General features: G+C 50.6%; 1 protein-coding gene across 1 annotated transcript; it reads left to right on the top strand.

Annotated features, from left to right (window-relative positions):
- Positions 1–3,250: 3,250 nt before the first annotated feature.
- Positions 3,251–24,250, top strand: SLC15A4 (solute carrier family 15 member 4). The gene is made up of 8 exons (XM_074321929.2): positions 3,251–3,816; positions 9,103–9,398; positions 13,362–13,530; positions 13,976–14,053; positions 14,488–14,656; positions 20,644–20,799; positions 21,896–22,054; positions 23,232–24,250. The coding sequence occupies exons 1-8, from the start codon at positions 3,283–3,285 to the stop codon at positions 23,387–23,389; spliced, it is 1,719 nt and encodes a 572-aa protein (XP_074178030.2). The 5' UTR covers positions 3,251–3,282; the 3' UTR covers positions 23,390–24,250.
- Positions 24,251–24,520: the final 270 nt, after the last annotated feature.

The following is a 24,520-nucleotide window of genomic DNA, read 5'->3' as shown; positions in this document are numbered from 1 at the left end:
GGGTGATGGCCAACATGGGCGTCACTGGTCACGCGTGGCTACTGAGCACTAGAAATGTGGCTGGTGAGACTGAGGGAAAGCAGTTTCATTTTATGGAATTGGAACTAATCTAACTTCAAATACTGCACTGGACAGTGCAGACACAGAGGATAATTTCTCTGCCGTGAGAAAAACAAAACAACAGAGAGGGGAGGATTTCAGTAAACTAGAAAGTGTAAGCCTCATTAAAGACAGCAGCTATTACCGGCCATCAGCAGACTATTGCTGTGAGGGAAGGCAGCTGTGTTTCCACTATCTGATGCCGGGTACAAACCTCCCCAGAACTTATTAGTTTATAATAACAACTATCTTATTTGTTCACAGTTCTGCTATCTGGGTTGAGGCTCGGCAGAGCAGTTTTTCTTTTGGTCTTGCTGGTCATTATTTGTGTAGCTTCATTCAGCTGGCAGATGGCCTGGGATGGTGGGGTAATGGGACCCCCCCCAGGTCACTGCTGCCTGTCCCTCAACACGTGACCTCTCCAGCAAGGTAGCTGGACTTCTTAACATAGCATTCTGGACTCTTATAGGCGCAGAAGTGAGAGCTGCCAGACCTTCTGAAGGTTTAGGCCCAGACCTGGCCCAGGGAAACTTCTGCACGGTCTCTTTGCCAAGCAGGTCACAGGCCCAGCCTTGTAAGACTGTGACCTGTGAAGGATTCATAAAGGCACACACACGAGAGGCGTGGTTCAAGCAGGGATAGGGTGCTGTCACTAGTGTAACAGGGGGCCACAAGTCCCAAAGTTACTAGAGTTCTCAGTTTTTTACTAGCAGCAGGGCATCCAAATTTATATGTGAAACCTTCCAATTTTTAACTGTTACCTCACCTTTTTGGGGGCAACAGCTTTATTGAGACATAATTCACACGCCATATAGTTCAATCCATCTAGTGTTCAATTTGATGATTTTTAGTACAGTCACAGAGTTGTGCAACTATCACCACAATTAATTTTAGAATATTTCCATCACCACAAAAAGGAACCACGGACCCTTTAGCAGTCATTCCCCAATCTTGCTACCCCCCAGCACCTGGCAATCACACCACCATCTGCATTCGGTCGGTACAGGTTTGCCTATTCTGGACAGTTCATAGAAATGGAATCTTGCAGTACGTGGTCTTGGCTTTTTTTTCTTTTTTTAACACTGCAGCCAAACCAAAACATTTCTGCCTGCTGGATTTGTTGTGCAATCTAGAGCACTAGAGATGGCAGTGCACAAGAGACCTCCCACAGATCAGAAACAAGCACTCCAAATTCCTCAGTGTCAATCTGAACTCTGTAACTGCCTCCCTCCCCTCTTTTCACTCAGCTTTATGCTTCTTAACTGAAACAATCCAATTGAGGTGGTTTGCTGTCCTCCAAAATGGCCCATCTACAGTGGGCAAAGCTTTAACACCAAGTCACCGCACGAGCCACGCCAAATGGCTTTCCACCCCACGTCGAATGTTCATGTTGTTCTGAGTGTGTCAGTCCTGTCAGTCTTGGAACAAACACTCAGAGGTCCTGCCTCATCCACCAGCTGAAGTGTGGAAGAAGCACTGGAGTAGGAATTACCCAGTTACAAGCCTTTTCTTTAAGCCTGAGTTCCAATGCCTACTACTATGTATGACCCTGCAGCGGGATATCCCCTTCAGGGGTTTGCTTTTCCCATCAGTGAAATGAGGATACAAATATATGCTGTAGACACCATGGGAATGTCAAAAAAAAAAAAGTCAGGTGAATAGAGATGTTCTTTGAGCACCATTTACAATTCAACAAATATTCATTCATTTATGCAGTTAATTCCACACATGTTTATCATTGGCAGCTACTGCACTTGATTCTAGGACTATAGTGAGGACAAAATAAACAGTCAGCCCTCCAGCTTTGAAGATAGGTGTTAGTTTCACAAAATAAGTAATTATAAATTATAATGGATGCTGTGTAAAAAAAAAGTATAGGGTGCTCTAATGACATACAAGGAGGGGATCTGATCTAATCTGGGAGGATCGGGAAAGTGATATAGTGTGATAATTACGCTGACTAGCACCGCTGGACAGTGTGGGGAAGGTCCTATTCTGGCTTCCCTTGTGCTCTCATGAAATATTTATCTACTGCGTGCTGTGGGCCCGCACACTAGGCATTAGTCTAGATATCAGACATTTAGGAAAGTAAAAATGTTAATACTTGCTACTGAAGTGTCTTTGGAAGGCCCACCTACCCAGATGACCCGCTGGCAAGGTGATGGCTCCATCCTTGTCTTCCCGGGAGTTAAGGATGGAGGAAGAGGGAACCATCTCACGCTAATTGAATCATTGCAGCCACGCTTCCCCATTTCTGAAGACTCGCTGGGGGCCGGTGTTGGACGACACTCTCCCACTCCACGCGCCAGGCACTGCTGTGGGTACCGGGGGGCATGAAACAGAAGAACGCTGCCACCTTGGAGCTTGTACCATGGGGACCACGGACAAGCTGGGGAGACAAAAGAATAAACAACAACAGCAAAGACAAATACTACGGAGAAACTAAAGCAGGGTGGGGGTGGGGCCGGTTTTAGACGGGCTGGTCAAGAAACGCGTCTAAGAAACGACCCTGGAGTTGGGAATGGGAGGAAAACAGGATGCCAACCACGTGACACGGAGACAGGCGCTGAGACTGGCTTATTCTAGGGCAGTGGTTTCTCAATGGGGGTGACTTTGCTGCCCAGGGGCCACTTGGAGGAATTTTCAGTTGTCACAGCTGGGACACTGGGGTGGGACTGGCATCTAGTGGAGCGCAGAGGGCAGGGAGGCGACTAAGCGTCCCACTATGCACAGGGCAGCCGCACATCAGAGAAGCGCCTGCCCCACTGGGCAGCCGGGAGGCAGGAGGCCGGGCGCGGGCACAGGGACCAGCCGTCGCCACCGTCGCACGTCCGCCTGCAGGACAGGCAGAGCCCCAGGCCGGTCTGCGCAGCCCGGGTTTCAATGGCGGGGCTGGAACCTCGGGGCGCCCGGGAAAGACTCCGCCTTAAAACCCTGCCCCCGGTAACGCCCCCGCCCCGCGGCCCCACCGACGGCGGAAGCGCGGCCGCCCCTGGGCGGGCTGCCCCCCTGACCCCGGAAGTTCCCGCGGGCGGCGCGCCCGCCCAATGGTGACGCTCGGGGGGCGGGCCGAGGCGGCGCGCCCGCCCAATGGAGACGCTCGGGGGGCGGGCCGAGGCGGCGGGGCCGGTCTCGCGACAAGGGCGGCGGCCCAGCCGGGCAGAGCGGCGGGCGGCCGGGCGCATGGAGGGCGCGGGCGGGCGCGCGGAGGAGCGGGCGCCGCTGCTGGGCGCGCGGCGGGCGGCGTTCGCGGGCCGGCGCGCGGCGTGCGCCGCGGTGCTGCTCACGGAGCTGCTGGAGCGCGCCGCCTTCTACGGCGTCACCGCCAACCTGGTGCTGTTCCTGAACGGCTCGCCGTTCGGCTGGGAGGGCGCGCAGGCCAGCCAGGCGCTGCTGCTCTTCATGGGCCTCACCTACCTGGTGTCGCCGTTCGGCGGCTGGCTGGCCGACGCGCTGCTCGGCCGGGCGCGCGCCATCCTGCTCAGCCTGGCGCTCTACCTGCTCGGCATGCTGGCCTTCCCGCTGCTGGCCGCGCCCGCCACGCGCGCCGCGCTCTGCGGGGCCCCGCGCCCCACGCGCGGCCGCAACTGCACGGCGCCGCCCTGCGCCGACGCGCCCGCCCGCTACTGCGCGCCCGCCACGCTCAGCGCGCTGGCGATCGTGGGCCTGGGCGTGGGCGCGGTCAAGGCCAACATCACGCCCTTCGGCGCCGACCAGGTGAGCGCGCTGGGTGCGGACGGGGACGTGCAAGGCTCCGAGGACCCGTTGGGATGAGCCCTGGGGAGGGGGCCGTGGGGACGGGGCACACGGGTAGATGGCTGCGAATAGAGGGACCTCCTTTGTGCAAAGGAGCCGTTTGAGGGGCACCTGGGCGATAGCAAAGGACCTTCCCAGACGGGGCGTCTGCGAGTTCCGAGGCCCTGGGCCGGGAGGGGAGGAAGCGCGTGGGGGTGTTGTGGCTGCGGCAGCAATGGTGTTGCAACCCAGAAATGTATCAAATCAATGTCTGTCCGCCTGGAACTTACACAAGGTCACACGCTATTTTCTTTGAAGTTGGAAGAGAGGTGGTGGTGGGCAGGGGCTCGGTCCCGTGAGGCTTGGTAAAGAGCTGCATGTCTGTTTCGGATACAGGAGGGAGCCTTTGTGGATTTTCAGCAGGCGAGCAATGTGATCTGATTTATGTCTGTAAAAGATTCAACTTCTGTAGCCCGAGGCGTGGCAGCTGTGGCCTGCCAGCCAAATCTGGGCTACTTCCTGTTTTTGGAGCTAAGAATAGGAATGGGTCTTGGGTTTTTAAGTGGAAGGGGAAAAACAAGAATATTTTGTGACAAGTGCAAATTCTATGAAATTCAAATTTCAGTCTCCACAAAGAAAATTTTATTGAAACAGGGGGCCCGCTCATTCCTGTTTGCTTCTGGGCTGCGCAATGGCTGTTTTCACAGTAGAGGAGCAGAGTCGAGTAGTTGGGACAGAGACTGCACGTCTCCAAAACCTAAAATACTTAGGCCCTGCTCGTCAGACGACGCGTCCGGACATACGGTGGAGAACCTAGGTTGAATGGGAAGTGGTGGCAGCAGGATGCCAGGTGGGAGTGTGTTACACTAGCCACATGAGAGAGAGTGGAGGCAGTGGGGTGGAGCGAAGTGGGTGGCTTTGGGATGAGTTATGGAGGTAGAGTGAGCGAGAGGAACCATAACTCCTAGGTTTTTCTGTTAAGGAGCCCTGTAGTGGCCTACATTCACTGCGGGCTTTCTGTGTGCTAAGTACCTTATTAGTCCACACGACGCTGCTGCTCTTACTGTGCCCATTTTACAGATGAGGAAATGGAGCTTTGAGATGTGAAGTCATTTGCTCCAAGCTACACAGCTAGTGCACGACTGGGCCAGCATTTGAGAGCCTGGTCTTTGGAATCTGAGCTTCACCGATACCTGTATAAGGCTATCCGTCACAGTAAGGCGACACCTTGTAGTGACGTTGGAAGTAACAGTTGCCTGGTGTACCGAGTTCTTCATTCTCTGCACCGCGGAATGTGCTTTACACACTTGATCTCATTTGAACCTCACATGGATCTTCTTACACCCATTCTTCAGACCAGGAACCAGGCACGAAGCAGGGATTGGTCATTGCTGTCGTCCTGTGGGCAGTGAGTGATCAAGCCAGGGGTTGAGTCCAGGTCCGATTTCTTAGTCCACACTTTCCCCATTGCACCAAGATGAGCGGGACGTGTGTGTTCTGTGAGGATGCAAAAGAAATGCGGGGGCCTGGGTCTCAAGGCCGGGGCGTGTGGCTTTGGCCTTGAGGTGCCATCAGCTCACAGGCCACAGCAAAGGCCGCCTGCTGGGAGCGCAGTTGCCTGTCTTTAACGGCCAGGCCACAGGGTTGAAGGGTGACATGAGTCTTAGGCCCTTTCCTGCTCTGCGTGCTCCTACTTGGTCCCACTAAGCCCCCAACTATTTATGTGCTGCAGTTGTTCTGTCTTATAGGGAACGGGCTTCGAGGGTTTCACCCCCCCAGGGCACACAGCCAGTGAGTGGGGCAGCGGGGTTTGGACCCAGGCGTGATGACTTAAATGGTAGTTTTCTCCGGGAGATGACAGATGCGAAATTAATGTAATTTCTTAAAGAACAAATGGTCTGATAGGGGTTATCTACAACACATGACAAAATGTGCACTCATTTGAGGCATCGTTAAATGTGGACATTAAAAAGAAATGTGTTCTCTTCTACAAGATAAGTGGCCTAATCTCTCCACGTCTGACACTTGGGAAAACCAGGAGCCCTGCAGACTCGGCCGTGTTAGAGGCTGGGCAGCCAGAAGCAGTGCGTGCTCGTGAGGAGGTCCCAGAGGTTTTTTAAGGCATTTGTTTCAGACAGTTGGGATAAGTGAATATTGACAACATATTAGACACACGTGTGTTGATGTGAAGTTTCTCAGGTGTCGTAATGGCATTGTGGTCGTGTAGAAGGATGGCCTTGTTTTTAGGGGATTCATGATGAAATCTCCGGGGTGACATACGATGCTGCAACTTATTTTTAAAAAGTTCAGCCTTAAAGAGTATTTCAAAGATACAGACAAGAACTAAGGATGTGAGTGAGTGACATAGGAGCGTATGTCTTAACTATTCTTTCAACTTTTCTATCAGTTTAAAACTTTTTTTAGTAAAAATTAAGGAGAGGTCCAGCAGCTGATCCATGGATAAAGCAAAAGTGGTCCATCCACACAGCGGAATATTATTCAATAAAAAGGAACAAAGTGCTGACTCTCAATGTAATTTGGAGGAACCTGGAAAACATGCTGAGACACACCAGGCACAGAAGGCCACGAGCGCATGATTCCATTTCCATGAAACGTCCCGAGCAGGCAGATCCAGAGAGTCGAGAAGTAGACTAGTGGTTGCCAAGGGCTGGGGGAGGCGGGTGGGGAGTGACCACAGGGAATTTCTCGTTGGTGTGACCAGAGTGAGGAATCGGATGGTCACCTGATAGTTATAGGGCGCTGGAAACAGACTGAAAACCACTCGGTTGTACATTTCAAAAGGTGGATTTTTTAAGTGTGTGAATTATGTCTCTTTAAAATCGTGTCAAAGGAAAAAGCTTATGGCAGGTGCTGGCTGGCTGGTCTCTGAAGGCAATTTCAGAGGCTGCCCTCCCAGGGGTGCTGGCTGCTTGGTGAAGGGAGCCGTGGTCTGGGGCGTGAAGCATGTCAGGTCACTGTCATCTGCTGGCCCTTCTCATTTTGAGGACAGCTGTTTATGTTTTGAAGCTGCTGTTGAGCACGCACGTCTTTGTCTCCAGCGTAGGGCCTCTGGGAGACACGCGAGGTGGAGATGGACGGGGTCAGGCTGTACTTCAGGCCCGGGTTGACTTTGGAAAGAAGATGCGTAGCTGAAGATTCTAAGGGTGATGGATTGTGATGTGAATCCTGCCAGCCCCATAGGTTCCCCCAGTGCTTTACCTTTTTCAAAGGTCACAGTCATTCTTGATGGGTGAATTGAGGATTTGAAGCAGTATTCTGAAAGAAGAAAACACGGTTTTACCAATAGAGACAGCCAATGATACATTTTTTTCTAGAGGAAAAAATTCCCTTGTGTGCATTTTAAGGAATTTTCCCAAAGAGGCCAGCTGTTTGAGCCACGCTCTGGGCTCCGTGATTCTGATCTTTCCGCTCTCCTCTGAATTGATGCAGCCTTGGCTTTTCAGCAGTCACGTGAAAGGCTGTTTGCCCTTGGTGTGCGGCGGGGACAATGATGTAATGTGACTAATGGAGTGATGGCTGCTGGCTCCTCTGCCCAGGGCACCTGGCATGTGATTTGCAGTGTGTAGGAGCCAGCTTCCCATTTGTTCCCAAAGAATCCCTGGTATGTGGCTATTTAGGGCCTGGGCACCAGGCTTAGCTTCCTCTCAAGTCATTTCTGGTGCGGTGCACTTGGAAGGTTAGTCAGCGGGCCGGCAGGTTCACACAGGGTGTGAGTGTGACTGGGATCCTAGTCAGGGTGCTGCCAGACTAATTAACTGTTAATTTTTTCATGCTTTGTTTCAAGAAGATACATCTAAGGACGTGGGACTGTGTGTACAGTGTCCTGGGGTCATGGGGAGGCCCCCGTTGTATTTTGGTGTTCCTAAATTATGTCTGCATTAATTTTAGATTCCTGTTTACTGGCCCCCTTCCCTGGTAAGCTCCGCCCCCCCCCACCACCCACCCAATTACTTGTATTTATATCTTTAGTTATAGTTTCTCTGCCCACAGTTTTTCTTTCGTCTGGTCTGCTTGCAGGAGAGCGTGGCGGGTCACATCCAGCTTAGTGACATTGAGATGCATTGCGTGCATGAAGAGCTGTCTGCCCTAGACCTAGAAGAAATTCCCCAGACAAGTCACTTACTCAGTAGTCGGGCCAGCATTTGGTCGAGGACCTCTGTGCAGTTCAGATGTAGGTGGGAGGCAAGTGTAAGCTTCTCCTGAGAACATGTAGTTTATTCAGAACTCAGGTTTTGAGCTTGGGATGGTGGTTACAATATAATTACTTCAAGCACGTTACTTGTCAACAGCGTGAAAAACAGAGGTTCAAGTATCATCAAGTATTGTGCTTGCTTAAAAGATGCGTTTTTGTGGATCGTAATTGGGTGTTTGGGCTCCATGAGAAGCCTCATCTGTTGTTTAGGAGTTTGCCCCATGGACCAGAATCAGATCTGTTACTGGGACAGGAACTGTCCGGCCTTTCCATAAGCTGTGAGGTCAGGACGAGACGGCAGGAAGTCTAACACCGCGGACTAGACGGTCTGTGTGAGAGCCAGTGCCAGTCTTTGGTCAGTAAGCTTGTTACGGGTTTTATGAAATGACTCTGGCTGGTGTGGATGTGAAAACCCAAGTGGGAAGGGAAGTTGTGGGTGCCCCCCCACCAGGGGCCGTCACCAGCGAGATGGGCCCCTGTAAGGAAGTCGTCTTGTGGAGACTGTACACCCAGAAATGGCTTGTTCCCTCGGTGCCTATGTTTGTCCAAGTTCGGGAAAGTGAGGGATTTTTGAGTCTTCCAGGAATCTGTCCTTGTCAGAATGTCCCCTGATCCCAGTGGTGGCCTTGCTGATCTAAAGTCTGTAATTTCCTCTGTGCTCCAGTTCTCTCCAGGCGGGAGCTATGGAGCTGTGACAGGAAAAGTCTCCTGGGAAGTTGATTAAAATGCAGACGCCGGGGCCCCAGGAGGCCCCAGGCAGGTAGTCCCCACCGTGTTTGGGAGCCTCTCCAGGATTTGTTGGATTTAAGCATAATTCGGAGACACATTACCCAGAACGTGTAGCAACGCAGAGTGTAGGATGCTTTGTTTAGTTTTGGTCAGGGGACCCCGAATGGATCAGTAAACATCACAGTCGTGCGGCACGTCTTCCAGGCTTGATGACAATAATAATTGTAATACAGAAAAAATAGTTGTAACGTAAACACATTACGTCTGTGTTTCATCTTTGACGTTTTTCAGACGCTTTCCCACCTGTCTCCTGCCGGTTGTTTCAGGTTAAAGACCGAGGCCCAGAAGCCACACGAAGGTTCTTTAATTGGTTTTACTGGAGCATTAACCTGGGCGCGATCCTCTCGCTGGGGGGCACGGCCTACGTGCAGCAGAACGTGAGCTTCGTGAGCGGCTACGCCATCCCCACCGTCTGCATCGGCGTCTCCTTCCTCATCTTCCTGTGCGGCCAGAGCTTTTTCATCACCAAGCCCCCCGACGGCAGTGCCTTCACCGATATGGTCAAGATTCTGGCATATTCCTGCCGTCCGCAGAAGCGCACTAGAGAGCACGGTCAGAGTGGGTGAGTGTGACCCCGTCACGGGCTCGCTGGTAGCTCATGCACCTGCTTCCTGTCTGTCACCTGCTCACTGGGCGGGGCACTGGGCGGAGCGGTTCATGTGTCACGTCCTTTAACTCCCATCGCCAGCAAGTTGGAGGGGACAGGTGCCCGTCTCCACCTGAAAACCAGCCCAGCAGCCTGACTCGCTCTGCTTTTACGTTTTAACCTGCATGTGACCTTGTCTCCCCGCTGATGCCGATGGCAGCTCCCGACTGCGTAGTTATATGCGGCGGGTACAGTAGAAAGGTGCAGAGGCTTAGAGGAGAGGCACGCACTCTGTCCATTTCTCTTCTTTTAGAAAGCTTGGACAGTCCTCTGAATGAGAAAGCAAGCAGCAGTTGCTTACTTTGTAGGTACCTCTGTGTGCTCCCTAAACAGTCAGCTGTCACCTTACGCTCTGGGTCAGCATGTGAAGGGTCAGCAAGGGCCGCCTGATCCGATGGTCACGCCAGCCGCTCTCTGACAGAGGACACAGCAGAATTTTGAGGTGCAGGTAGGGCAGCTCCAGGTCCCACTTGCGTGGGACTTCCCGGTTTCAGCCCTGAAAGTCCCATGACCTGGGGAAATCCCACAGCCCTAGGCAGAGGGGGTCCCCTTTGCCGATCACTAAAGCCTAGTTCAGAATTTGCCCAAGAGAAACCTCAGAATTTGTGTTTTGCTATTTATTGCAGTATAATTTCCATGTAGTAAATGCGTCCCGTTGGCTGTCCAGTTCCGGAAAGTAGGACAGGTTTGTTCCGTGGCGTCAGCACAGTGCAGACAGGATCTAGCCCACCGCCCAGGACGGTGCTGGGACCCGTGTAGTCAGCACCTCAGGGAACATGTCCACCGAGGTGGCCTTCTGGAGGGGGCGGCCAGTCCCTGAGCCCGAGGCTGACCTCAGGCACGTGGGCTCCCTGCCTGTGGCACCGCACCCTCCTGGTCGGGTGGCCCTGATGGCTGGAATGTTCTCCAGACCGGCCCCCACATCTGCCTCCTTGTGGCTTGTATGTCTCATTTGGTCCTTGGAGCCATAAGGAATGTCTGCTGTCCCTTCCACGGGGGAGATTTGCAGCTGCACTGAAACAGCCTTTGTGGCCCTTCACCCTGGCTGAACACCTCTGGTTCCTTCAGCTGTCCCTGTGTGGAATTCCGACGGGTCTCTTAGCCACCCGTGGGACCTGGAATCCTGGTGGGTCAGTGTGGCATTGTGACTCGCAATTGAGAATGACAGACGGTGGGACCACGGCACAGTTTTAAGAGTGAAAATAACTCCGCGCCAGCAGCGGTCACTGGTGCTCTCCTCAGACACCGCCTTTCTCCAGGCAAAAGGAGTTTCCCATCCTAGACGTCCATCCTACACACGGAAGGCCCTTTAGCAAACCGCATCCTTGGAAGGAACCCCTCGCGGTTTCAATGTTTGTGTGTGTGCGTGGTTCCTGGTGGACACTCTGCGAGAGGACCCATTGCTCCGGGGACATTGGTGGGTTTTAATGCACAGGTGCCATAGTGAGGAGGATTTTCACTCAGGAATCGGATTCCCTTTAGGTTTGTTTTTGGAAGCCTCCTTTGGCATAATTAAGATAAAAAGGACTACGTAGCTTGCAGAAAAGTTGATGGCCCAGAGAATTCTCCACCTGTTCCCTCCTTATGCACAAGTTCCGGGCTCTGTGACCTCGGGCAGGTAATGACCTTGCAGAGTCTGCGTGTCCTTTTGTGCAGTGGAAAGGGATGCATCCCATAGGACGTCGTGAGTCCTGGGTGCGCTGAGGTGTGCACAGCTCCCAGCAGCACACCTGCCCCTGATGACAGCACCTTTAATATTAACGAGTGCACGAAGGTGCTCGTCTTAGAATCCGAAGGGAGCAGGCAGCACCCCAGGTTTCCCTGTTGGCGCTCTCATTTCATCTGCCCATCTCCATTTCCTTCTGACTTAGGTTGGTCTAATGTTTGAGGATGATTTAGTGCCGATTTTAAATGAAAATCCACTCAGTTCATCAGAGCAGAGTGGAAATGGTTCTAAACCTTTTTTGAGATCCGTACCTTTTGGAATTGAGAATCTGAGAACTAATGGACCCTCTTCCCAGAGAAGGCACACGCGTGTGCATGCAGCCTCTGCAGACAGTTCCGGGAGCAAGCTCACCCCATCGACTTGTCTGTTCCGTGTCATGAGTGACCGTGCCTCCATGTTGGACCTTTGTGTGTTGCAAAAATAATACACTAACAATATGTATGAGCTAGGCCAGGCTTTAGATGCATATTGACTTAGCGGTTCTTTAACTATGTAATGAGATGAAACAAAAACAACGTAGCCAGTAGCCTGTGTAGCCAGTATTCCTGGTGAGAAAATGGGTGTTACTCGACATTTAAGTGTATTTAGAAACACACGCGCAGTATGACAGTCGTAGTCATATGAGGTAGACAGGGACTTTCAATTTCCTTATTTGGTAAAAAAAAAAAATTGGAACAGCTGTGAATGTTCTCAAAAGAAAGTAGGAAAAAACCTTTGGAATTTAGAGGTTTCACTCTGAGTGGGTTTTTTTTTCTGATTCTTTTCCCCTAGGAGACAAAGCTGTATGAGGGTAGGAATGGTGTCTTTCTTATTTATTCGAGTACCCCCAGTACCCACTTAAAATGGGGTTGGGCAGAGCATAGGTGCTCGGGAAATATTTGTGGAAATAAATTTAGTTTTTCAGTACAAAATTTGACTAAAATATTCAGTTAAAGTTTCAGTTTTCTGTGCTCTTCAAGTTCAGATGAAAAATGTGAACATTGTAAGACAAAGGTGATTTAAAATGGTGGTGACTCCGCTAAATGGGCAGCAGTTTACAGGCGGGCAAGCCGCTGATTGGCGTCTCTGGCTTTAGAGACTAGTGTGCGGTTAAAGCAAAACCCTTCTCTGGTGCCCTAAGGAAACGTTAGAGCACGTTTCTCCATTAGAGTGGCTCGGAAATAGGAAAGGGCTCAGAGCTAGGAAAGGGCTCGGAGCTAGGAAAGGGCTCGGAGCTATCCACTGGGACCCCGTCATTTTATCACCAGTGAAACAGACCCAGGGAGGGAAGCTGCTAATACGAGAGCCAGGACCTAAGGCCTGAGTTCTGACCAAGCAACAGGCCTGCTGAGGGTGGGGGTGATGCCTGTGGGTGGGGAGCAGAAGGGTAGGTGTGTCCTGCCGAGGGCTGGGCCGCCGGCACAGAGCCAGCGCTGCCTGGGCTTAAACCAGCCCCAGCTCAGGCTGTGTTACCTCAGGTCCATTCCTTGCCCTCTCTGTGCCCTGGCTCCTCCTCTGTAGGCGGCTGGCAAGGTGTCCTGACCCTCACGGACCTAAGGAGTGAGCACTCACGTCACATTATCTACCATCCTTGTCGTGAGCACTGGCTGTCCCCTCTCAGCTCTGCCTTTATAAGAGGTGACTGCTTTCCCCGCTGTAATAGGATAGGGCCTGCCTCACGTCACACCCGTGACCACGTTTTACATAAACCAGCACAGTTTGACTAATGGCAGCATCTGTGTCGATTGTCAGGCCTGGACATTTGATAAATTCCCTAATTAGAAATCCCAACAACCCAGCGCAGTTTTCTCTTCAAACATGAACCCCATGGTGGGGCTGCTGTGCGTGTTGCCAGCTTCAGATGGAAAACTGCAGGCCTTCCTCCCACAAGTGGACGGTTGGCATGGGACCAAAGCTGGGACCGCACTGTACCTTGTAGCCTCGTAAAGTGACAGTGGCTGCAGTCGCACTTTGTGTCAGCTGTTTCGAACGTTTTGCAATGTTGGGCAATCATCGGGCAGCTCTGGTTGGTGTGGACCATTAGTAGGTAATAAAATGATGTTTAAGTAAATTCAGTGCAGCAGGCTGCCTTCCTCCCCCAAACTTAGTTTGTGACCAAATAATTGATTTCGAGGGGTGGAAAAAAACTAATTCCTTCATTTTATTTCCCAAAGTGAAGGCAGTGGAGTCTTTCAGCAATCTTCTAAACAAAGTCTGTTTGATTCATGTAAGATGTCTCGCGGAGGGCCATTCACAGAAGACAAAGTGGAAGACGTGAAGGCTCTTGTCAAGATTGTCCCTGTTTTCTTGGCTTTGATACCTTACTGGACAGTGTATTTTCAAGTGAGTGGTGACAAACAGGTTTAATTTCCTTTATCTCCCTGTGAAATGTGACCCTGGCACCCGGCAGGGCCGTCACTGAAGTACGTAGGGTTCCGTGGTTTCTTCCCCGTGAGTCTCTAGGGTCTTGGAATCTTGTTTTTAGTTACGGACTCATTTTTGCTCATTTAAATGTTTGAATTGTTTTTCAAAGCAGCAGCTAGGAGTGGGTACGCTTCTGTTTTTCCAGGCCCCTTATTTTCGTTTGATTTCTCATTTGGATAACTCTGATCTCTTTTTCAAAGTTGATCTCCAGATGAATTTATGATGGTCAGATAATTGACTTGTCTGTTCCGACCTGAGCCCCTGTCTGATCGCGCGTAGGCTGGGGGGGGGGGGGGGGGGCGAGTTGCGGGAAGTGTTTGAAGGCGAGCTGTTCATGGATAACGATACCGCTTTTTACCCCTAGATGCAGACAACGTATGTTTTACAGAGCCTTCATTTGAGGATTCCAGAAATTTCCAGCATTACAAGCATTCATCATACGGTGAGAACAATTGGCAGTGATCTGAAAGTGGTCACTCGGGGTTTATGGGACAGATGGGTCCCTCCCACCCATCGTGGATACCTTATAAGCATTACCAGTTCGCACCAACCAAAAGCATTCTTACTGAAGTGGAGTTTTTCCTTATTTTAGAGACTGTTTTTCTGTTGGTTGGGTCATTTACTTGATTAAGTTGACTAATGTCGGTCGATTAAACACGAATGAATATTTTCACCTGAATCTCCCAGCCTCACCTTAAAGCACAGACAAATAAACGCAAATCTGTTTAGAAGTAATATCTTGCCTCAATTCCGGCGTCTTGAAACTGACAGGCCCGAATGCTTTGTAGACATGCGCTTGGGATAAGCCTTCAGTTGTTGGGTAGGTGCCCCCTGTTCTGCAGAGAAGTAAGCTCGTGTTTCCCGTCTTCCTCCCAGTTCCCGGCAGCCTGGCTCACCATGTTCGACGCGGTGCTCATCCTCCTGTTAATTCCGCTGAAGGATAAGCTGGTGGATCCCATTTTGAGGAGACATGGCCTCCTCCCGTCATCCCTAAAGAGAATCGCCGTCGGCATGTTCTTTGTCATGTGTTCTGCCTTCGCTGCAGGTGAGAAGCCACTTCCTCTCGTTTCTGCTCGACATGGACTTGGGCGGTTGTGGGGAGTTCAGAATATAGTGATCGACCCCAGCTGCTTGGTCCCTGTGTTACCAGGAAGTGTGGACTTGAAAAGAGAACTGCACGGGTTACTTTAAACCCGAGATGTTTGCTTTGTACCTTCTCGCTATAGGAAGTTTAGGCTTCTTTAGGGACGTGTCAGTTTTCTGGTAGCACACACCCCAGGGAAGTGCTCTGGGAAGGGGCTGAGACTGGGTCGAAGGAAACTTGTCCACACCCCACTGAGTTAGGTTTCGGACAACTGCTGATTGCTGACCAGGTGGGTTTTTATAAGTTTAAGGTGTATGTTTGTCACACCCCCTAGGGTTCTAAACGTCGGGTCCACCCCTAGGCTTCAGCGCTCCCCCGAGCCCTGTGCACTCCATAGACAGGAAGCGTGCGTTTTCCTGGAGAAAGGTTTCATCAGTTACAGGTTCACGACCAGCCCCCACCCCTTAGAAAAAAGGAAAAAGTTCAGCGGTAATGCCTAAGTATCCATCACCGAGGGGGGCAGCGACCCTTTGGGGGGCCCTTTCTGTCTCTATAATTCTTCTAGTCTGGAATATAAATTGAAATGTCTTCTGCCGAGGTATTGCGACTTTCCCAAGTTATTTGGACTTCTTCCCTCATTAATATTTGAAAATTATTGCGCCGAAAACAGCTTCATTTATAACAAGAAAGCAGCTATTCCTGAATCAACTCTATCAGCACTGCTGTGAGGAATTGGATGCTAAGCTCTGCTGAGACGGAATTTAATATTCTCAGCAGCCTCCTCTCCCACCGCCGAGCGAACATATTGATAGGGTACTTAATAGATGTAAAGAAATGAGTCCCCAGGCTTAAGAAATCCATATCCCAGAGACTGCGACATCTTAGAAGACAATTACGTTTTCTCTCGATCAAATAGATAATTACAGTGAGGTCGTGTCTGAGTGCAGTTTGGACCGCGTGCTTTCCTTGTCATTCCGCCTGTTCTCCAGGCCTGGGGCACATGGGGAGCCAGGCGCGAGCAAATGGAGCTAAATGACAGCTGGGCTCCAAGCAGGTGTCCACAGGCAGGCAGGCGGCGGTCAGCGGGAATGTCTGGAGGAGCCGTGATTGGCTGGAGGTGTTGTCCGTCCATCCGTCTTGTCTCCCGAGTCCCTACTGGAGGCTCGGCTGTGGTCTCAGCAGCGCCCCCCTTTCCCAGATTGGGGAGCCCTCTCTTTGCACACGACCACGCTGGTCACATGCCAGGGAGGGTAGGCCCTGTCCTCTCGCTGTGGGAAAAGACATGTGCTTGGTTTCCCAGGCATTTTCTAGTAGGTTCTGGGTTGGGCTCCTTTAATACCACCCGCCGTCCCTTTCAGTTTCATTATGGCTGAGGAGTCTCTGCCAGCTGCCCTGAGAGCCTTGGAGGGAGTTCCTCTGATTTCGGAACCTGTTTGTGCAGGAAACAGCTGGCAGTCCAGGGACCGTTGAGAATGCCCATGGGACACAGCCGTCCTGCCTTTGGAAAGTGCTAGAAAACACAGGGCAGCTTCCTGTGCTGAGCAGAATCGGGCTGCCTTTGAAGTGGCACTGGCACGCGTGGGGACACAGACGGTTTGAGCTGGCGTGGCTGCACAGCTCTGAAATGGCAGCATCTGAACTGATGAACTCAGAAATGGAAAGTGCCTGCTATGCTTGTAGTTTTAGGCTTTCTCTGCTAAGTGGCCAAATCCTGGGAAGGAATGTGCCTGTCGCTGGTCCGGACAGTTTAAACATCCGATGACTTGACTGGAGCACAGTTTGTTAGTGTCACGGAAACGGCCCTATCTCGTACAGCTTCTTTCCAGCGCTAGTGAGGATCACTGAATTGGAGCAGTAATGACCTTCGAATAGAGACCTGCAGCTATTGTAGCAAACCAACATTTTGATAGAAAAGAAACTATCTTGCCTAGTAGCTTACTACATTCACTACTAATAAATTTGCCTTTCAACCCACTACATTCACCCCTAATAAATCAATATATTCCACTTAGTGCCATACCAGCCACTAATAATTCTTTCTTTAAAGTTTCTCAGATGAGAATAGAGCAGGTCTAAGTGGCTTCTTCAAGTCTTAAGAAAAAGAAGCATCTGAAATGGCAGCATCTGAACTGATGAACGCAGAAATGGAAAGTGTGTTAATTTGTTAGTTTTCCTTTTCCCCTTAAAAACGTGTGTATGTGTTCTTTAGTTCCTAACATAGTCCCACGCCTGCTGAGAACCTTAGGACCACAAAGAAGAACAAACACAATCACGTAATCCGCAGTGCTCACACGACTGATAATGGCGTGTGTCTGGTCTTGATTTTGCTGCACACATACACTGTTTGTGTTTCTGCACAAATGCAATCCTGCTATGTAGGCTGACGTGAGCCTGATTAAGAAAAACTAAGCGTAAGAAAAGCGTGAAGGTACAGTAACAGCCACGCATGTTACACATAAGGAGGGAAACCCTCAGTACAGTGGAGACGTTCTCACACAGGTGGAGACGCAGTTCCATCACCCCAGGAGGCCCACACTGCCATTGGCACGTGCGTAGGCATGTTCCCTCCATGGTGTGTGACAACTGGTGGGACTCCCTCTGTCGCCTGCTTTAAACACCCTACCGTATCACGAGTATCCGTCTGTGTCAAACTTTCAGCTGCCGTCCTTTATTGCCATGTATTTAGGGTCCTCATTCTCACCATTACGGGCCTCGCTTTAGTGAAATGTCTGCTGTTCAGGTCCCTCCGTCCCTTCACGGCCTTCAGTGCAGGAACCACAGTGAATGTCCCCGGCTGGAGTGTGTGCTGCACGCTGCCAGCTCGGGGCTTGGGGCTCTGGCCAGGCGTCCAGCACGCACTCCGGGACCGGGCAGAACCCAAGGGCCTTTCCCCAGGTCCGCACTTCTTAGAGAAGAGCCAAGAACCGCGGGTCTGCAGCGAGTTTTTAAAGATGATTATTGCACAGTCAGTCCCTGGTCATCAAAAATACAGAGATGGAGGGGGGCGGATTCGTCCACCTTCCACCCAGTGACGACCACTTTATATCTTCCTACGACATTTTCTGTGACAGCTAAATTGCCTCTTTTTAAAACAAAGGAACAAGCCATTCCCACGGTTCATAGCCCTCTATTTCTGTGTGCTACATACATACCATTTTCTGTGTCGATTACAAATTCAAATTACGGTTTTTTAACAGCTACATAATCTTCCATTTTTGGATGTACTATCATTTTTGAAAACGATTCCTCTCTTATTAAATGATGGCTGATTCTGGTCCTTATTTAACAACACGCCCTCTGTGTGCCTATGTGTGCACTTGTCTTATTGTTTCCGTGGGGCAGACAGCCCAGCATGAAAACGCCAGCCGAAGTGCACAGAATTTCTGATGTTACAGGACCCTTGTCAGTACTAGTTACTTTTTTGTGTTAATCTCTTTTCTGATGGGTTAAAACATGGTACATCTTTGCTTTCAGGTATTTTTTTAGTGATGCTTAAGATTTTTCCCCAGATTGAACAGTCGCTCTGTTCTGTGTACAGTTGTGTTGTACCCAGTTTTCTGATGGGTTTTTCTTTTTCTTGGTGATATGTAATCGATTGTTATTATTCAGAATTTTATCTCACCTTACATATACTTTTTCCAATTAAAAAAATTTTCCCTTTAACTTCATTTACGGTATCTTGCAAAGTCTTACACATTTCTTCATTTAGGTCCTATCCATTTAATGTTAAGTTTATTCCCAACTACTTTATGTATTAGGTTGGTGCAAAAGTAATTGCGGTTTTTGCAATTTTTTTGCAATTTTTTTTTTCTAATCTTTTAAACTGCAATTACTTTTGCACCAACCTAATATGTTTGGTTGCTCATATATGAGATTTATTTTAATTCTGAGTTTCAGTGAATTATTTTCGAATGGTGGTCACGCGTCCTCTTCAAACAGCAGTTCTAGAATAATTCTACCTCCCTCCTGTTTGCCAGCACTGGCCAGACTGTCCCCTCTCACCTGACTAAGGAGCGCCTCCAGCGGCTCGCTCACTGTGAAGGTTCAAGGTCTCTGTGGCCTCTCAGTTGGAAAGGATGCTGCTCTCTGACTTTCCTTCACGTTTACTGAGTGTTTGGGGCAGAAATGAGTGTTGGATTTTGCTCAGACGCCTCATTTTGTTTTCCAAGACGATTACGTGCCACCCCCTCGCCCCCCAGCTTGGCTGCCCATGCTTTTCATTTATACTAGCTTCCTGATATTGAAGTGTTTCTGCATTTCTAAACTAAAGCATGTTTGTTAACAGGGCTGCTTTGACGGCTGAACTGTAATCAGCCGCTGTTTCATCGAGCACCTGTGTGTCTGTCCGCAAGTGACACCAGTCAGTGCCTTGCGTCTCGGGGGAGTGGGCAGAGCCCCGTTTCTGTAGGCAGGAGACGGACACGACGAGAGTGGTCTGTCTGCTCCCAGGGAGGTGCAGGCCTTCACCTAGAAAACCTGTGAGCCCACGACCTCTGAGATGAAATTTGATAGCTTTTTCACCTTTTTCTCAGTTTTGTGCCGATTTCATTTTCTCTTGAATCACTTAAGCGCTTTTTTTTTTAAATGTCCCTAGTAAACCATCCGTTTTATTATTGAGTTTTAGAAAAATCATTAGTGGAGATAAAAATAGACTTTTAACTAAATCTTTTGTGTTTCCTTCCTCATTGCTAGTTTCATGTGCATATGTTCTCTTTTTTATTAGCTCTGCCAAGACTATATGTATTTTGTGGTCATTCCATCTCTTAGATTTATCGGTTTGATAGTTTGTGTTTTCTAAGTGAAGGATTAAGTTATTAATTTCTTTCTGTTACCTTGGGTTTGTTTTGTGATTTTCTGTCTCACTTCCTGGGCTAATTCTTCGTTTTCTCTTGTTTATTCCTCTTTCCTGTTCTGCAGTGAAAGCAGGAGCTCTGAGGCCACTGTCCTGCCTGTCCCCCAGGGAGGATGGGGAGGTCGGGGACCCCCGGCTGGCCTGCGGGGAGGAGGTGCAGGTTTCCATGGGAGCGAGCTGCCTGCTTCCTTCCCGTGGTCCCTTGATGTCCCTCTTTGCTTGAACATGTCACTTGAGACGTGGCTTGGGGTGCAGGTTCCAGAGCTTCTCTCGTCATCACCCCGCCAGCCATGATCTGGGCTTTTTCGTATTTTTAATGTAGATCCCGTTGCCAGGCCCCAGGCTCCTCTCCTGCTCCATGCGGTTCTAAAACGTGCATTTTTATATACGCATTAGATGCTGGGGTCTGTTATTGCACTTGCAGCTAGAGCTCTTGGAAACCAAACATGTCCACGTTGTTAACCTCAGACCTTGGGCCTGCACACTGTCGTTTCTGAACTGTATTGTGATGGTTTAGTTTTGCTTCTGTGAAGAGGGGCCGTTTCACTCTGGCTGAGTTCTCCATGTCGTCCACCGCTTGTGGGATGAGCCGTCACTCGGTGGTGGCTGCCACCACCGAGAGCAGACCCTTTCCTTTGGCTTCTGAGGTCCAGGTGCCTCATTAGTCACAGTTACCATGGTGATGACAATTGCAGTGGATCAGCTTACAGCCCTGACGGTGATGTGACAGTCTCAAAATGTATGACCTACGGACAAGCAAACAGAAGTGTCTTTTCATCGCAGGGCTCTAGCTCCCCACCCCCTTTGAAAACAAAACAGGCGCGTAGGTGAGCAGTCGGGGTGTGAGCATTAGATTAAACGTGCTGCACAGCTGGCTTATGAACCCCATGTGAAACGCGTGTGATGTGACCCTGTGTCTTAGTGACCTACTCAGGAAGCTGGACGCGGGGGGCACCCTTCCATTGGGTCCCGGGAGCTGTGTACTTGGGTGTCGGCCTTTGTGTGCTTGGCAGCACACACCTGGTAGCGGACATGCAGTTGTTTAATTGCAAATGTTAATGAGCAAACGCTGTACTGACCGACTTATGAATTCTAGGGATTTTGGAAAGCAAAAGGCTGGACCTCGTTAAAGAGAAAACCATCAACCAGACCATCGGGAACGTCGTGTACTTCGCCGCTGACCTGCCCATTTGGTGGCAGGTCCCTCAGTACGTGCTGATCGGCGTCAGTGAAATATTTGCGAGTATCGCAGGTGAGCGTCCGTGGCAGAGGTGTGTGGGCGAGTCAGCTCGGAAAGTGACACAAGTCGTGACGTTTTCTTACTGTGTTGAATATGCTGAGACAAAAACAGCGCTTTGTGTTTTTGGTGGGCAGGTGTGGTTCAGAATACGAATTGGTAAGTAAATAGTGGCTGGGGTTCTCCTTTCGTAGTATAAAAACAGCTTCCCAAAAACATGTCCATGGACGTCCCCTGCCACCTTGGAGGGGCCACAGGAGAGAGAGAAGGGCCTCCCTACAGGGGGGGTGGGGTTTCCGGGTCTGGCACTTCTGGTCCAGCCCGGCCACGCGACCTGAGGGTACAAATGGCAGCCCCAGCTCGGGGGTTCAGTTCGGACTCACAAGAAAACAAGTCTGGTTTTTAAAAACACGTTCTCCTGGGTCATGCTCTCCTTTCCCCACCAAGTCTGCGATCAGGCGGGGGGTCTGTGCAGGCCGTTTCTGGTGCTGGGTGGGGAGAGAAAATCAGTGACAAGCAGAAGCCGCGAGAGGCGTGGGGGCGGAGCTGAGGGTGTTCACCTCACACACATGCCAAGTCGGCTGATGGGCCTCTGAGGGGATAAATCACACAGAATGGGCCTTCCTTTAGAATCCACGGCAGAACTGCGCGTCTGGTTATTATAAAAATCTGAATTTATAGCTGTGCCTGCTGGAATTGTTTTAAAATATATTGCCTTTAAAATAGAATTCTTAAGTAGGTTCCCCATTTTAGTGGATCTACTTTGTTTTCATACTCCCATTAGTTGACGCTATAGGAAAATTTTGCTTCTCAACCTTTCTTTCCATAAAGACCAAGAAATTCTACGTATCAAATGTTACCTTGCAGTTTGAGAGCAAGGAGCTAAGTCTGTGTCCTAGTGTCTTGTAGGACCTGTCGTGGTGACAGGAGGAAGAGCCTCCCGCGCGTACCTCTGATTCTTGGGTTCCCATAAAGACTGTCTTCCAAGGAGAGGGGGCAGTTGCTCCTGCTTCAAGCTCTGAAGCGCTGAGCCCGCACCCTGGCTGCGTTCCTGCCACCTCGGGCAGTAGAGCAGCAGCCGGCGCCCGGGCTCACCCCCCGTTGCCCGCAGGTCTGGAGTTCGCCTACTCGGCTGCGCCCAAGTCCATGCAGAGCGCCATCATGGGCCTGTTCTTCTTCTTCTCCGGCGTCGGCTCCTTCGTGGGCTCGGGGCTGCTGGCGCTCGTGTCGCTCAGGGCCATCGGGTGGATGAGCAACCACACGGACTTCGGTGAGGCCACCATCCCCGCTCAGCAAGTGCCCGCTGCGCGAGGGGAGGTTGGGAAGGAGCGTGGTGTGAGCGTGGGCTGTCCCTGTCCCTCCAGCCCGGCCAGTCCTGCTGTCCCCGCACCCGGCCGGCCTGGGACGTCCTCGGTTGGCAGACGCCTCGTCCACCTTAACATCCACGTCACGGTTTCATTTATGGGCATCTGTCCGTGTGGCGGCTTCTTCCCGACCATGCCTTTTAATTGTCTGCTGTTAAAACAACAGATAAGCGCCCTTTCTCAGTAAACAAACGTCACTCAGACCGATCGTATGGGGTTTCCCAGCTGAGGGCAGTGGTGGCACCTGGGGCGCTGGACACACGCTCACAAAAGGCGAGTTTGCTGTGTCCAGTTCATGGCAGCTTCCCAGGGGCCCAGGACACGGAGGCCTGTCTCCTCGTGTGTTCTCGCTGCTCTGTGTGGCATCCATAGTGACACCCACAGCACCCCAGGCCTGGAGGGGGGACATCAGCCGCCCTCTGCATGTCTTCACACCTGTCTTCCAAAACGTCAGCTCTGCCCTCTGCCTAATGGGGGTGCAGGGAGCCCCTGCAGATAGTTGGGAGGAAACACGGCATGAAACAGGCTGGGGCGCACTGCAGCATCCGGTCTGATGTTTGCTTCTGCTGGCAGAGCACACAAAAGACTTTTTTACTTTCCCCAAATGTTCTGTACAGAAAAAAAAAAAGTGGAAAGAGGCTTAGTTGACATTATTTCTCTCGTGGCCAGTTTTTCCCAGATTGCCATGCGGTGTCACACTGTCCACTGATTGTCACCTCGTCCTCTTCAGCCCCGCATGGATTTTCCTGAGGATGAGGCTAGAAGGGGGTCACATCCTCGTGTTCCTTTGTCAGGGGCTCGGAACGCTCCCTCCCCCCTTCCAGGAGAGACATGGGGTCCCAGGAGCAGGGGGGACCCGGCAGAGACCCCAGTCCAGAGCCCCTCTTAGAGACATGTCTGACTTCCGGTGACTTTTTGCAACAGCTTTGAAAACAAAATGCTTGTGTGTTTTGAATTACAGATACGTGATTCTTTTCTTTTTTTTCTGACCACCCTTAAAAGTCACTCTGACTTAGTAGGAACCAAATTAAATAGGCAAAATCTTTTAAAGTCTCTCATAGGCGTCTTTGTTTTGTTTTCCAGGTAACATTAACGGCTGCCATTTGAACTATTACTTTTTCCTTCTGGCTGCCATTCAAGGAGCCACCCTCTTGCTTTTCCTGATTGTTTCCGTGAAATACGACCGACAGCGATCCAGAGCGGGTGGGACCCCCGCCAGCAGGAGGGCCTCTCGGCTCTGAAGCTCACGCAGGGTCTTCACCTGAGGGGCCCGCAGGTGACTGAGGGAGGCAGGGTTCAGGTCGCCGTGAATGGCTGGCTTCCCCAAAGCTTGTGTGACACCTGCACTGCTGTCTCCCCTCTTCAGCCAGATGAGCTTGGTAAGTGCCTTACTGGTTTGTCCCCGGGACGCTGGGCCTCCTGGACTGGGCCGCAGAGGTGTGTTGCTTCTCAAAAGTGAAGGCTGCTGCGTCCACCCGGCTGCGGGTTTCCTTTGGACGAAACCCACACGTGGAGCGCACGGTCTCGGGAGGCTCCTCGTGTCTCAGGCGGCTTCAAACAGATGTTGTCATTTCCTTCGCACACACCGTGTGATCTGACTTTTTTCTTTTTTGATTAATAAGCATCTCATATCGGAGAACGGGAGGATTTTTAAGAGAGAAGTGTGGTCAAACACTCCAGAGGCTTTGTGTGAATGTCCTGGTCATGTTTCTTTTGTGAGCCACACGCCTTGCCATTCCCCCATGCCTTGGCACTGCTTCAAACGATCCTAATTTTTTGAACTATTGACACTGCTTTTCTTCCTCTAAGAACGGGCATCGAGACGTATTTAAGAGCATGTGTCCTGTCTCAGGCTGCAAAGCAGCTGAAAGAGTGTGTTACACCTGCCGCACCAGTCCTGCTGTGAAACGCCGTTTGGGCACCCTTCACGGGAGGGTGTCAGGAGCGAGTTCTTTTGGGCAGAATTAATGTAGTTACAAACGATGGAAAGTGTTAAATGTGAACTTGAACTGTTTGACTCGTCCCCAACTTTTGTGTTGTTATTTTACACGTTCGTGGCGTTCTGATTTTGTTAAATAAACTGTTCTTTATTTGTTGCTGTACTTCTGGTATAACTTTGTTATCAAAAGCACCGCCAGTTCGAGACCCATTAACTAGTTCTTTGCATGGATTCCATAGCCATCGTTTCTTTGGCATTTACACAATGTCATGAGGCTCCACGAGCTGTCACATTGGAAGCATCGAGTTTCCCGAGTCAGGAATTCACAGAGAGTCACGATAAAGTACTTGTTCCTGACACGACTCAGGTTTCCCGAGGTGGTGATTCTTAAGTCTGGTCTGGATTCAAATATACTTTATATTCAGAAAAAACA

The sequence above is a fragment of the Rhinolophus sinicus genome, chromosome 9 (genome assembly GCF_057876585.1).
Source record: "Rhinolophus sinicus isolate RSI-liver-muscle chromosome 9, RSI-T2T, whole genome shotgun sequence".
Lineage (NCBI taxonomy): Eukaryota > Metazoa > Chordata > Mammalia > Chiroptera > Rhinolophidae > Rhinolophus > Rhinolophus sinicus.
The sequence above is the reverse complement of the archived record's forward strand: the minus strand, read 5'-3'. Positions and strand labels throughout refer to the sequence as shown.